The 14,999-nt window shown below is 42.2% G+C and overlaps 1 protein-coding gene across 4 annotated transcripts in view; it reads right to left on the reverse strand.

The window, feature by feature from the left end:
- The window catches only part of TMEM45A (transmembrane protein 45A), a 74,235-nt gene extending 59,724 nt beyond the window's left edge, over positions 1–14,511 (reverse strand). For 2 of the 4 annotated variants that reach the window (XM_075542623.1, XM_075542619.1), the window contains exons 1-2: positions 14,164–14,511; positions 11,925–12,004 (exon numbers count right to left, since the gene is read on the reverse strand). In XM_075542623.1, the coding sequence (XP_075398738.1) occupies positions 11,925–11,942 (18 nt within the window). In that variant the 5' untranslated portion in view covers positions 11,943–12,004; positions 14,164–14,511. The remainder of the gene's footprint in view (positions 1–11,924; positions 12,005–14,163) is intronic. The other 2 variants (XM_075542620.1, XM_075542624.1) reach the window with 2 other exon arrangements.
- Between the last annotated feature and the right edge of the window lie 488 nt (positions 14,512–14,999).

Below are 14,999 nucleotides of genomic sequence, written 5' to 3' on the forward strand. Positions count from 1 at the left end.
TATCTAGTGTAGGTTAGAGGTAAAAAACACAGAAAAATATTTTTTAAACAACCTCAGATTATATATAGAGAGAGATATACAACCAAATGCTAACCAGAAGCCAGAAAAAATATTCACACAGACAGTAGTTTGGCATTCTCTGGCTTATTATGCATAAAAATGTTACAAGTTTGTGTCATATTCTAACAAGCTTTAGTATGTCAAGTTCCCATGATCAAGGGTGGTGATAAGAGGAAGTAAGATGACAGATAGGCAAGACAAGGAGGCTGGTGCCCATAGCAATCCTCCCACCTCTGTAATTGGACCATACCCAAATATTTAACTCTAAAAAGCAGCAGACAACCACAGGCAGAATCACATAAAACATAAATGGTAAGAATTCAAACACTGAAATGATTCTGCCCTGTGTTTAAACCTTAGTTTCTTTGCTGTGAGACATTTGGACAAGTTACTTAACGTCTATCAGCCTCAGTCACCTCATCTGTAAAATGGGTCTAATGAGAGAATCTACCTCATAGGACGTTTATGAGGAGAACATATGAAGAACCTTGAGAAGAGTTTGATACCTCAAAGCAATCACTCAGCCATTACTGGTCATGCATCTTTCGGTGAAGAACAAGCTTTATAGGAGGATCATGGTCTCATCATTGCAAACAGTTTACAAAGCATCACCTACATTATTTCATTAACAAGCCCCTCCTTTCCCCCACCCCTAACCAGACACACAATAATTCTTTAAAAGATGGAGTAACAAGCCCACTGTTTTAAAAAGAAAAGGAGGCTTCGTATGTCTGGAACAATTCCCAAACTTATCCCAGGAGGATTACATGTTCTTCACCCATCTGTTCCTTCTAGTGGAAAAACCTGCCCAAAACTGCATAGAAACAATAAGAACCCAAGGTTAACTTGCTCTCATGACATTGAGGCTTTGTGCCAGGACTACACACAAACTGATGGGTGAGGTAGAAAGCAAAAGAGATACCAAGGATGAAGAAGTTGGGGGCCTCTGCTTTCCTTTCTTTAAAAAAAAAACCCAATTAAATTAATTCTGACTGAGGGAGATCCATGTGTATCCAAATAAAGCTGCCCTCCAGGGGATGTCAGTGGCTGGTCCCCCAGAAGGAGATCATCAGGACTGTCTTGAGATGTCTCTGGGTGGAATTCAAACACCAAATCTTTGAAGATCAGACAGTGCGAAGTCTTTGCACCATGCAGGGGTTCTCAGTTCTCCTTTTAAAAAAAATCCACTACCATCAAGTCTAATATGACTCATGGAAACCTTATGTAGGATTTCTGAGGTTTTGCAAATTTCTATAGGAGCAGACAGCTTCATCTTTGTCCTGAAGAGCAGCTGGTAGGTTTGAACTGTTGACATGGTTAGCAATCCAATGTTTAACCCACTACACTACGCTGTAATGAAAGCTCCTTATTACTTCACACAAGGGCTATCAGTTTTCCCTACACCACCAAAAGACCCATTGCCATCAAGTTGACTTCAGCTCATAGCAACCATAGAACAGAAATGCCACATAAGGTTCTCAAGAGTGCAGTTCGTCACAGAGCATACTGCCACATCTTCCTCCCATGGAGTGGCTAGTGGATGTGTTGGTCCAGGTAGACTAGAAAAACAAATCCATAGACATACTCATATATATATATATGTAAGAGATTTGTGTACAAGAGCAGTTGAAATATTGAGAAAACATCCCAGATCAGATGTCCAATACCAATCTACAAAGTCCTCTTCAGACTCACAAAACACATGCAATGACACCGAATGCAGGAAGATCACAGGCCAGTGGGTGCAAAGTCTTGTGGATCCAGTGGCAGTAGAAGCATTTCAGAGCTAGCAGGGGTCTCCATGTGGCTCCTCCAGTTCCCAGGGCACAGGGTCTATTAGCATAGTGTCATGTGTCTTGTCAGTAGAGCGTCTCTCAGGGAGTGAGCCTTGTCAGTAGACAGTCTCCAAGGGAGTGAACCAAGACTGCCTCCCACCTCCAAGGAGGAAATACAGCAATTCCCAGAATCCTCAGGGCAAGGACATCCCACTCAGAGGCCTCATGGACTATATAGTGACTGACAGGCTAGACTCAACCTCTTCACTCGTAATCCTCTCAAATTGACAACAGATTATATAACTACTACAGACAACCCCTTGTCAATTTGACACATTCACACAACTCTTTAGCCATATATAATTTTCAAACAAATAATAATATCTGTATGTAACAGAATAAAACTAAAATGCATACATTTCAATGTATGCCACCTTCATTTTAAACATAGCATCCTATAAGTGAACAAAACAAAAAAAATCTTATGCCTAACAATTTCAGTTAAATAACACCTATATATTAATCCTACAACCCTATGAATATATTCCCCCACCTATGAAAGTTTGTAAGCTAACCACTAACTGCCTTTATTCCCCCCCAAGTTTGGGTATCCAATTTCTATTACGCCCACTTACAACAACCCAGTACTCTGAGGAGACAATCATATTCTTTGACGTGAAGAATCTTCAATCCAGTTGTACCTTGTAAAGTCTGCATTCATAAGCAAAGTCATATCAGGACAGGCCATCCATAAAGTCAGCAACAATATACACCAATTCACAGGCTCAAAAATCTTCTCTTTATCTGGTTGAGTTCTGGTCAGCTCAATGTGGGCTGCCTCACTTAGCCTCACCAGGGTGCCCGTTGGTCGTCTTGCCTTTAGACCATGACCTCATCAGAAATTCTCAACAAGCCTAGATCCCTTGGGCTAGGTCATGAACATTAGACCAGTCAACCCTATTTATCACAGTGGATTCCAAACCTGGACCTTTCAGGTAGCAGTCAAGGGCTTTAATCACTGTATCACCTCAGTATCTGTGTTAAACTGAGGACTTGGTAGAAAGTATTTGATCTTATTTTGACATTCACAACTGTGGGCGTGACAAACTAGCCCTATTTTAAGAAATCTCTCCATTGTTCTAAGATAGAAATGTTTCAAATACACATTCTCTAGGCTGAATAAAGTACCCCCTGTAATAGCCCTCCACTAATGAGCAGCCTTAAGGGAACTACCAGAATAGATGAATCATTTCTGTGTCTGGCTACTGCCCTATGACTGATGGTTATCTGACTCATCATCATTGCTTATTAATTATGTTACCCTGCTTGTGATATTACCAACTGACTATGGAATATATCAGCCGTGTGATGTGCATGCCTTATGAAAGATCTGTAAGCCCCCCTATGTATACCCATTGGAAAATATATTCTCTCTCTCAGTATTGACATGGGAGGAGGTGGCCTTGTGCTCTACTGTCTGTCTTGATTACTTTACACAATCGCTCCTGAGGACCCATTCAAGTGTTGGGGACCCCTCACCCCAACAAGTATCTGCTTAAGACATTATGGTTCTAAGGACTCTCTCTGACCCTCCCTTCCCCATTCCTATGCAGCATAAGCTTTTGGTCCCTCCCTCATCAACCTATCTTCCTCTACCTTATCTCCAAGGTTCAATAGCACTTCTTCTGTGACAGCTGTCAAGTCTATTTCTGGTCCTCAGAAATGGATAGATGAGCCATAATTTAAAATTTCACTTTACCACAAGTCAATCATTTCCCTGATTATCATGATGTTAACTATTGGTTCAACTGTGAGACTTTTGGCTTTCTTTTTTTCCCCAATCATTTTATTGGAGGCTCATACAATTCTTATCACAATCCATACATATATCATTGTGTCAAACACATGTGTATATTTGTTGCCCTCATCATTCTCAAAACATTTGCTTTGTACTTGAGCCCTTGGTATCAGCTCCTCATTTTTACCCTTTTCCAGTTGCCCACAGATGGGCTTTGGGTGCCCAATCTGCACTCCCCCTCATTCACAATGATTTGTTCTTTGATGCCTGATAATTTTGGTTTTCTTTACAAGGAAGTATAATCCATAGTGAAGGTTGTAGTCTTTAAACTTCATTATTGTTTTCAATAAGTAAGGTTGGAAAATCTGCATATTGTAGGTTGTTAGTGAACCATCTTCTGATCCTGATGCCATATTCTTCTTCATATAGTCTAAATTCTCAGATTATTTACTCAGCATTCAAAGTGAAAAACTATGGTAAAAGGATACAACCCTGACACTCACATTTCCTGATTGTAAACCATTCAGTATTCCCTTTTTCTGTTAGAGCCACTGCTTTTTTATTTAAGTTCATCATGAGAACATTTAAAACCTGAGCATACCTTCAAGCATGACTGAGAGGAGATTGTCATGTCATGAGCATTTCTGATGTAGAATTATAATTTGATAGTTTCTCAAGTAAGCGCCAGAATTGAGAGTATGATCCGTGAGATCCACTTCCAGATACTGAATGGACCGTGGTTCTGGTCAGCTTAGCCCATGTAGCCCACGATGCGCACATTGCTCATGTCTCATGACTGAAGAGTGCCCTCCCTCCTGCCTGCACAGCCTGGGGGAGCCTGACAGGCCTGTGGATCCATCAGGCTATAACTGCTACGCTTGTCATTTATGTCACCTACAGGCTGAGGCCAGGGAGAGATATAGCCCTTGTCACACTGTTTGGTCCACAGATCAGGCCAACCCAGTGCACATGGCCCATGCCAATGGTAGCACCCAACATCCATGACTTCAGCCAGTCCTACCTCTCTGCAAGTGCAGCCAGGCCAACCAAGCATCTGGTGCAACTGGGACCCCATAGCTACCAGTTAGTCCACCCTACCCTTATTTTTACATGTGCACCACCTGCTACACACAGTCCCGGCCACACTAGCCCACACTGCATAGCCGCTTGTGCCACAAACAGACCCAGCCAGCCCTGTCCCCTGCACTGTACACACCACATGCAACATACCACAACCAGCTCCACAAAATGCCACTGAGACAGTAACCTACATCAGCAGCCACAACAAGAATGGAAAAGAAACACATCTCAATGTCTGACAAGGACCTGGACCATGTGACCTACACAGAAGAAGCAGACTTTGGGCTGCCACTGAAAGAAATCTTGAGAAAGATGCTTAGAGTCATACATGTTATGAGAGAATCAACACAGGAAAAGGATGAAAAAATGGAGGCTACAGTACAAGAGGTAAGGGACGATGTATCAGAACCAACAATAAAATGGTAAAAGATCTCACCAGTAGGTTGGAAGAAGTGGGGAACTGAATGAGACCTCAATGATACAAGAAGAATACAACAAATGTGAAAGTATAATCAAAGACAAACAAGATAATTAAAGAAGCAGAAGAAAACCTAACACATTAAAGAGCAGATTTTTTTTTACCAACTTACCCAAGAGGCCGGGTAATTTTTGGCTGTTAGGGTTTTTTTTCCCATTAAACCATAAATGACTTTACATATCATCAACTTTTTATCATATTTATTTATAACTTTCAGCTTTTGAATATAAAATGTTGTCTCACATGATTAAACAATGTTTTGCACTGTGTGTGGAACACTGTCACTTTGATAAACTATAATCCTCATGAAATGATAAACTTCTTGTAAAAATCATCAACATAATCATTATTACTTTGAAAAATTAGAAGAATTAGGGCTAAGAATTTCTTCATGTCTTTTTGTGTAATGGGAGACCACTTGATCGATTTGGGTGATGTTTTACATTTCACTGAGGTTGGATCATGATAAGTGCACAGATCCTTGAAAAACAATTCAAACAAATAGTAACTATTTGATTTAACCAAAATGCACTAAAATGCTAAATAAACAAAAAGAACATGAAGACAATCGAGTTTTATTCATTCACTACTGATGTAAACACCTAAATAGACAAAGTAGTTAAAATATATCCAAGCAGATGGCATCTGAAGACAGCGTGTGGAAACCACGAGTTATCTCATGATCCATCCGTGACAGATGGCGTGTGAAACACGAGTAAACTCAGGATCCACCCACAATGTGTTAAGAACAAGGAGCAAAGCTATGAAGAGAAAGAATATCCAAATAATTGGGATACCAAAGGAAAACATAACAAAAAATCAACAGCCAAAATAGTGAGGAATTCCTGAAAGAAAACTTCCCCAATATAATAAAGGAGGATCCAACAATCATCCAGGAAGCAGAGCAGACACCAATTATACTGAATCCTAAGAAGAGGACACCAAGGCATACAGTAGTCAAATTATCTAATTTTGAGGAATAGAAGAAAACCATACAGAGAAAAATTCAGTTACCTATAAGGATAACCAGATATGAATATTCTCAGACTTATCAGAAGAAGCCATGAAGAAAAGAAGAAAATGTAACAGCATCTTCAGAACATTGAAAGAGGGTAACTGTACCTTGAGAATATTCTATTCTGACTAACGCTCCATCAAACTACACAGTGAGATAAAAGAATGAGCGCAACACTCAAGACTTCTTTGACCCAACAAAAAAGAAGGCAAGAATGAATTCCCCATCCACACACAATGTGCATTAAGGAGCAAGGTAGGATAATATTTAACAGAAAAAGTATAAGATGGGAGCAAAGAATCCACAGATGGATGCAACCACTCCGTATGTCAAGAGTCGGAACTCACCAATTAAGAGGACAAAGCCTAGCAGACTGGATTTGGAAACAAAACCCATCAATCTGCTCTCTGCAAGAGACATATTTCAAGCTCATAGACAAAACCAGGCTGAGGGTCAAAGGATGGCAAAACTATATCAAGTGAATGACAATCTAAAAATAGCAGGATTTCAATTCCAATTTCTGACAAAATCAATCTCAAGGTGTAGGAAATGACACGAGATAAGCATGGGTACTATATAATGCTTTAAGGTATCAGTAGACCAAGAGCCTGCGGCCATAATAAACATATACCTGACAAGGAGCAACCTGCAAAATTTGTCAACCAAATCCTTCAAAGGAAACAAAAAGAAATCATAGGATCACAATCATAGTAGGGGATTTTAATACACTGCTCTCCGAGAAAGACTGATCAGCAGGAAAGGAACTCAACAAAGAGGCTACAGAAAAAAACCTCTGGTTGTATACTGTTGCTTTGTTTTCCTCTGTCTTGTTTTCATGCATGTTAGTGTCTCCACAGGTCTGTCTGAATAGGACAGGCTGGATGAACTATTTGGAGGAAAAACAACGGGACCGACCGTTCCGGGGGACTTGGGGTGGGGGAGTAAAGGGGGATAAGGAAGTGGTGTTAACAAACACAGGGACAAGGGAAAAACATGGGACCCCAAATGGTAGAGAGGGGGGAGTGGCAGGCCTGGTTTGAAATGATCAAGGGTAAGGTTGCTTCGAGAAGAGGTATACTCTAGCCCAGGTGGCGACGAAGCATGGTAGTAGGGCAGGAGGAAATTCAAGGGAGATGGAGGAAAGAGCTAGGAGTCAAAGGGCATTTATGGAGGTCTAGACAAAGACATGTACATGCAAATATATATAGGAGGATGGGGAAATAGATCTATGTGTCTATATTTATAGGTCAAGTATTAAGGTGGCGGAAGGACCTTGGGCCTCTACTCAAACACTCCCTCAATGCATGAATACTTTCTTTTATTAAATTGGAACTCTATAATGCTCACTGTCCCGACACAACTGCTGGAGCCAAAGTGGGTGAACAAGTAAATGTGGTGAAGAAAGCTGATGGTGCCCGGCTATCAAAAGAGATAGTGACTGGGGTCTTAAAGGCTTGAAGATAAACAAGCGGCCATCTAGCTCAGAAGCAAAGAAGCCCATATGGAAGAAGCACACCGGCCAGTGCGATCACGAGGTGCCAAGATACCAGGTATAAGGCATCATGCAAAAAAAAAAGATATAAGTGTGTGTATGTATGTGTATATATGTGTATATGTATATATGTATATGTATATATATACCATATTAAATGAAGGGGGAAGTGCAGAGTGGAGACCCAAGGCCCAAGTGTCGGCCAATGGAGATCCCCTCATAGAGGGGTTTAGGAGAGGAGATAGGCTAATTAGGGTGCGAGGTAGTACCGATGAAGAACACAGCTTTCCCCCAGATCCTGGATGCTTCCTCCCCACAACTACCATGATCCGAATTCTACCTTGCAGGGCTGGATAGGGCAGAGGCTGTACACTGGTACATATGAGGGCTGGAGGTACAGGGAATCCAGAGTGGATGATACCTTCAGGACCAAGGGTGTGAGGGGCGATGCTGGGAGAGTGGAGGGTGAGTGGGTTGGAAAGGGGGAACTGCTTACAAGGATCCACAGGTGACCTCTTCCCTAGGAGAGGGACAGCAGAGAAGGGGGGGAAGGGAGACTCCGGATAGGGCAAGATATGACAAAGTAACCATGTATAAATTACCAAGGGCACATGAGGGAGTGGGGAGAAGGGAGGGAGGGGCAAAAAAAAGAGGACCTGATGCAAAGGGCTTAAGTGGAGAGCAAATGCTTTGAGAATGATTGGGGCAGGGAATGTATGGATGTGCTTTATACAATTGATATATGTATATGTATGGATTGTGGTAAGAGTTGTAGGAGTCCCTAATAAAATGTAAAAAAACAAAAAAAGAAATAACCTCTACAATCAGATATTTTGACCTAATAGAGATATTAGAGCTCTCTACCCAAATGCAAAAAAAAAAAAAACCCACAAATTTTTTTCAAGTGCACATAGTACGTAATCGAAAATAGATGATATGTTGGCATACAAGTCACGCTTAAGTAAATTCAAACACATAGAGGTCACACGGATTTTCTTCTCTGATCACTATGCCATAAAACTGGAAATCAACAAAAGAAAAAACAAAGACAAATCTATGGAGACTAGAATACTTTTTGAAAAGGACTGGACATTGGCTCAAATCAGAGATGAAATTAGGGCGTTTATAGAAGCTAATGAGAATACAATATACCAAAACCTATGGGACTCAGCAAAGGCAGTTATGATAGGATGAATAATAGCAATAAATGCACATATGAAGAAGAGAGACGTGGTCGATACCTTATCAGAACACTTAATCAGTTGGAACAGAGTAAACAAATAATCCTTCTAATAGAAAAAGAAAGGAATTTATAAAAAGCAGGGCAGAGTTAAGTGAGTGGGGAAATGAAAAAACAAACAAGCAAAAAAGGAAAAATTCAAATAAGTAGAAAGCTGGTTCTTCAAAAGGATGAACAGAATTGATAAACTACCAGCAAATCTAACAAAATATAGGAAGGAGCACATGTAAATGCCCAGATTGAGGTTGAAACAGAGGAAATTACAAGGTACCCCAAAGAAATCCAAAGACTAAATACATAGTACTTAAAGGACCAATGGCCAATAAATATATTGTTACCCATAAACAAAAATGTTCCCAATCATTAGCCATCTGAGAAATGCAAATCACAAACAACTATGAGATACCACCTAACACCCACAATGATAGCTCAATTAAAAAATACAGAAAGCAACAAATGTAGGAGGGGGTGTGGGTAGACAGGAACTCTTATTGACTTCGGATGTTCTTGTGTCTACATACAGCCACTGTGGGAAGCAATTTGGTGACACTTAAAACAGATAGAAATCAAGTGACCATACGACTCAGAAATTCCACTACCAGGCATATACCCAGAAAAATAAGAGAGAGACGATGGCCAGATATCTTCTCTACAATGTTTGGGGCTGCACATTTCACAGTTTCAAAAAATTGGAAACAGCCTAAATTTCCATCAGTAGACAAATGGATAAAAAAATTCTGGCACATACACACAATGGAATACTACGCATCCCTAAAATATAGTGATGAAACTATGCAACACCTCCTGTTATGTCAAGAGTTGGAGGATAGTATGCAGAGTGAAATTAGCCAAGCTAAAAGGTCACATACAACATGGCATCCACTGAGGTAACAGCAGAATGGGTATAAGGAGGATATATGCACAACACACAATTCCCAGACTGAGGACCAGACATACTTGCAAGAGCCAGACCAGAGACAAGGCTTCATACATATCAACACCAGATGCAGATAGCACTTGTGTCCCAAGGCATCTTTTGCCCTCCTCGCATATGCCTTTAAGCCCAGAGGGGGTGGGGTGGGATAACAATAGCAATGGGGAGGGTGTTTTCAGGGCACTAACCCACCCAAAGGGAAGGTCTCATTATATTTCCACAGGTAAGGGAGAGTGACAGTAGACCTCTTTCTGCTGTGCCAGTTTACAAGGATGACGTTCCTACTCAGACCAGCTTGTTCACAGAGATGACTGCAGGGCCAGCTGCAGCTTAAGATATAACGTCCTCTCCCGAGATGACAGTGCTACAGAGGACAGCCCTGATGATACAGTTTGGGGAGAGAAGCTGGTCTGATCTCTCCGCCCGGAGATGGGAGTGCAACAGATCAGTGATGGGAGGAACACACAAAGTCCCTGGAAAATCCTGAGCATAGACTTCTGAGTGGGTGGGTGGGGGGCAACACTTGGCACCCCACCTGAACTGGTTGATTACTCCCAAGAGGGCCACACTGAGAGACTAAAGGTGTAAATGGGGCGGGCGGGGGGGGGGCGGATTTGACACCTCTATCCCTAATGGTGGGAATAGCAACATGGACTTATAGGACACTCGCCTTTCAGACACAAGTGCTGAAGCCTAAAAGGGTGTATGTTGTTTGACAAACCCTGAAAGAAATGGGAACTGGACTGATGGTTTTTAACGTGTCTTCTGTCTCTACAACATGCAAGGTTCTGATCCAACAAGATAACAAGACAGAGGTCTCAATTCACTATGAGATCCATCTAATAAACAAGTAAAATGTCTGTAATTTCTAGGGATTCCACACCATTGGAAAGGCTTATGTTGACATTCTCTAACCTCCCTCACCCCCCACTCCCTCTGCTCCAGGCCAACTCACCTTCTCCAAATTTGCCCAAGCTGAGCTTCCTTCCACTTAACCCTTTGTTTAAAAGCTATAATTAACACATACAATATAATCATTCAATCACATCAGGAAGGTTTGTGCAATCATCACCATACTCAACTTTGGCACATGTTGTTCCTTCTTTAATCCCTTGGTGTGTACTCCTCACCTCCCCTACCCTCCCCTTCCCTGCCCAAAGGCAATAATTAATCCAGCTACTGTCTTCATGAATCCTTCAGTCTTGGTTTCTCTATACAGATAAACATACAAAACAGGCATGGAGGGTGGAATGGGGTAGGGCAGAAAAGAACCCAGTAACAACGATCCCACATAAGACAGAAAGACTTCAATCTAAGAGAAAGTAGAGAATATTAAAGATTTAGAATAAATTCACAAAGGGTCCAAAGGGAAATCTAATGGCAAAGTGTTACATTCAGCCACTAAAATCCACTTTATAATGAATGCTCTTTGTCTGATATCAGGACTGTTCGTTTTCCATGTCTATGGGGATTAGGGGTTCACTGGGGACTCAATTCACACAGACACCCAGCAAATGCACTGTGAGCTTCCACTCGCCTCCATAGCGTTCTGAAAACTAGGGTTTTAAAATCCAGGCACTGGTCCCATTCCCTTCTCCATGTTTGGATCCTTCCATGGATCTCTTGACCATCATCACTAGACGCAAAAGCCCTCAGTCCTACCAGCACTACACCTAAGGGCACGTCACCTTGTGGTTAGGGCTTAGGCTCTAACATTACATAGACTGGTTGTGCTTCCAGTATTTGTTCTCTGTGGATGTTGGGCAAGTTTCTTAACCTAACATGGCTCCAACTCTAAAACAGGACACCATAGGTCCCTATCCTCAAAGAGCTGCTGCGGGAATTACATGAGCTAAGACAGCTAAAGCACTCGGAACAATGTCTGGTATCTATTAGGCGGTCAGAAAATGTGAGTCACCGATGTATCAAATAGCCATTGGAGACCAACAGACGGTGCCAGGGTTCAGGGAGAATAAGATAAGGTCATCCAAGGAAGAAGAGACGTTCAAGGTGATTTTACAGATGAGATCACAGAGGACTGTCACAACTCACTGTCTCACCCAAGGTCATCCAGGTGGTCAGGAGCAGAGTCAGGACCGGAACTGGAGGTCTCTCTGCCTCAGCACAATGGCCTGAAGGAAGAGAAAGCAATACTCAATTGCTTTTGTATATAAACCTCTTTCTTATATACATATGAGTGTCTATGAATTTGTTTCTCTGGTCTACCCAGAATAACACAACCCATTTTCCAGACTGAATAGGCAACATAAAGAGTCAACCTTTCCTCCCACTGGACTTCCATATACTGTTCCATAGCACAACCCACTGTAGTCAAGACTAACTCTACACTTTCTGACTCTGGAACTTTATTCATACTTTCCCTTCCTTCTGACTGCTACCTAGGACTCTCTCTTCAACCAGAATTTGGACAAAATTCCCAGACAGCCATCTTTCCCATGAAGGCAGCCTAGAATAAGATGGCCTCTTTCATCTTCAGTTCTTCCAGACCTTCTAGTCTAGAGCTTCTTAAAGTACATAATAGAGTTCGCTCCTGTCTAAGCTTCTCTCTTCTTACAGCCTCTCACGGTGCCTGGCTAGCAGGTAGCCAGCGCTCAGCAAACACCAGTTGCTGACACAGAGATCAGAGTGGCAGCTGGGAAACTAATAAGTGGCAGGGGGAGCTAGGGAGGAGGGCAAAAAGAGCAAGAACGACAAAGGCTAACTCATCCAGAAACTATTCTAAGTGTTTAATGTAGGTTAACTTATTGGCTTTTCAAGACAACTATCCTGTGCACGATAGAGAGGGAGTTTGAGGCTCAAGTTAGTGAGCCTATAGGACCGAGTAGTGTAGAACTACCACTGTGGATTTCTAAGACTGAAACTTGACAGGAGCAGAATGCCTCCTTTTTCCCCTGAGAAAGGGCTGGTGGTTTTGAACTGCTGATCTTGAGTCTGGCAGTCCAATTCATAATCCATTGTGCCACTGGTGTTCCTTTATTGTATAGGTATAAGTTCTTATGTTCACTCTTTGTGTGCTTTGCAATCCTTCTTCCAAGCCTGTATCCCTGAAAACCATGCCAGCTGTTGGACCCACTCTTCCCATTGCTTTTCTGATCAAACACACATTCTGAAGATTTATTATATCTCCACATTATCCCATGTTGCTTTCTGAGCCAGAAATTGGTCAATTTTGCCCAGACTCCCATGACTGTAAGTAACATGATAAATTCAATGTGTTAAACAGTTGGAATTATAGATGTTTCTAAAACAGTGCTTCTCAACTTTCCTAATGTCTCGACCCATTAATATGGTTCCTCATGTTGTGGTGACCCCGTATGTGGGTATATCTGCATGTGAGCGGACCTGCCTGGAGATGGATAGAGGAGCAGTGTTTTGATTCCTAAGACCATCAGAAATATGGTTTTAGGTGATCTCTGTGAAAGGATCGTTTGAACCACCCCCCCAAATGGGTCACGACCCCCAGGTTGAGAACCGCTGTAAATAGGATGCTGGTCATTCACCTAAGTCAAACATTTTCCATCATTTCTGTTTATAAATCCTAAAATATATATACCAGAGTCATCTGCAAATTAACACATATACCAGCAATCACCTTGAGTGATATTTTGACAGAATCATGGATTAACACATCATATTATGCACAGAGTAGTCTGTCACTTGTGCAATGTGAGTTCTAACACATAAAGAAATGTGGACCTCTGGCTATAGGAGAATATAGAAACAGTATACCCTTGAATTTACAATCACCTTTGAATTTCAGTGAAAATTCAGCAACTAGCTGTACAATTCAGTTTTTAAATAATTTAATATTAACCATTCCCTTCACAGCAGCAAACGTTTTGCTAATTCTGAAAAAAGCTGGTAGTTTCCTCAATACACTATTTAAAAACAGGATGGGGGTGGTGGATGGTTAAAGATACCAACTTTACAAATATATGCACTATTCTCACAGAGATTAAGAGAAAAACAAATTTGTCAGTAGGCTTAACTTTGGAGTTAGGAGAGGCTTAAGTAGGAAATTCGTCAAACCTCTGTTCCCAGGAAATGTTACATTACATACAGCTGATCAAAAGTAAAACAAACTTTGTTCACAAAGCAGAAGAGACGGACGCCAAGGTTCTGCGTAGCTCATGGCAGGAATAAATATTTTTCTATTTTGTCTTCCCTTCCTTAAGAGAAGGACTAGCCAAGAACCAAGAGGATGCAGGATCGAAACAGAGTAGAGATCACAGCGGAGAAAACACGTTTTCCACTCGTAACCCAAACTTACCCAACTCGGTGTGTTTACTGAGCACTGATTTTTCCACTCGGCCAACTTAATCCCGACGGCGACTGGGCTTCTCTTGTCACCATTTCTGTTCTCTTGATTTAGAGCCCCATGAAAACTAAACAGTGTTGGATGGGATTTGGCCCCATCAAGCCACAGAGGGAGGGAACAGTTTTAAACTTGAGTCTGGTGGCTCTGTGGGAAAGTTAGTAAGTGGCTGGGAGGAGAGGACGTGCCCAGCTGACGTCTGGTTCGTGAAAGGGCTGCACAGCTTCCTGAAGCAGCTGTCCAGATGTACCTCATCTGGTTCCCTGCTGAGCGCCCTCTGAGGACAGACTTCATCCAAAGGTGGCCTTGGGTCCCCGTTTGCAGCCGATTGGTCCGCCGGCCCGCCACTCCCTCCAGCCTCCGGCCCGCCTCCGCCACGGGCTGCTGGCTGCATCCTAGCAGGAACCTGGAAGTGCAGCGCAGGTGCTGATGTGGCACTGGTAACAGAGACAGACCCCAGGGGGAGCTGGGGCCCAGGAACATGGGGTGTTGTGGGACACCAGGGACCGCCCTTGCCCTGGTGCTGCGTTGCCTGTTCTTTTAGGTAATTGTGTTGGTTTGTTTAAGCAGATTGATTTCAATCAGTGCTTGAGATGAAGTTATGGTGCACCCAGCACACAGTTGAGCCCCCTGCATTTGGGATTGGAAGGGGCTTGGCACCCCTACTGCTATGGGCCACAGAGGGGCTTTCTTCCTTTTTTAAATCATTTTATTGGGGACTCATACAACTCTTATCACAATCCATACATACATCTATTGTGTAAAGCACATTTGTACATTCATTGCCCTCA

The sequence above is a fragment of the Tenrec ecaudatus genome, chromosome 2 (genome assembly GCF_050624435.1).
Source record: "Tenrec ecaudatus isolate mTenEca1 chromosome 2, mTenEca1.hap1, whole genome shotgun sequence".
Lineage (NCBI taxonomy): Eukaryota > Metazoa > Chordata > Mammalia > Afrosoricida > Tenrecidae > Tenrec > Tenrec ecaudatus.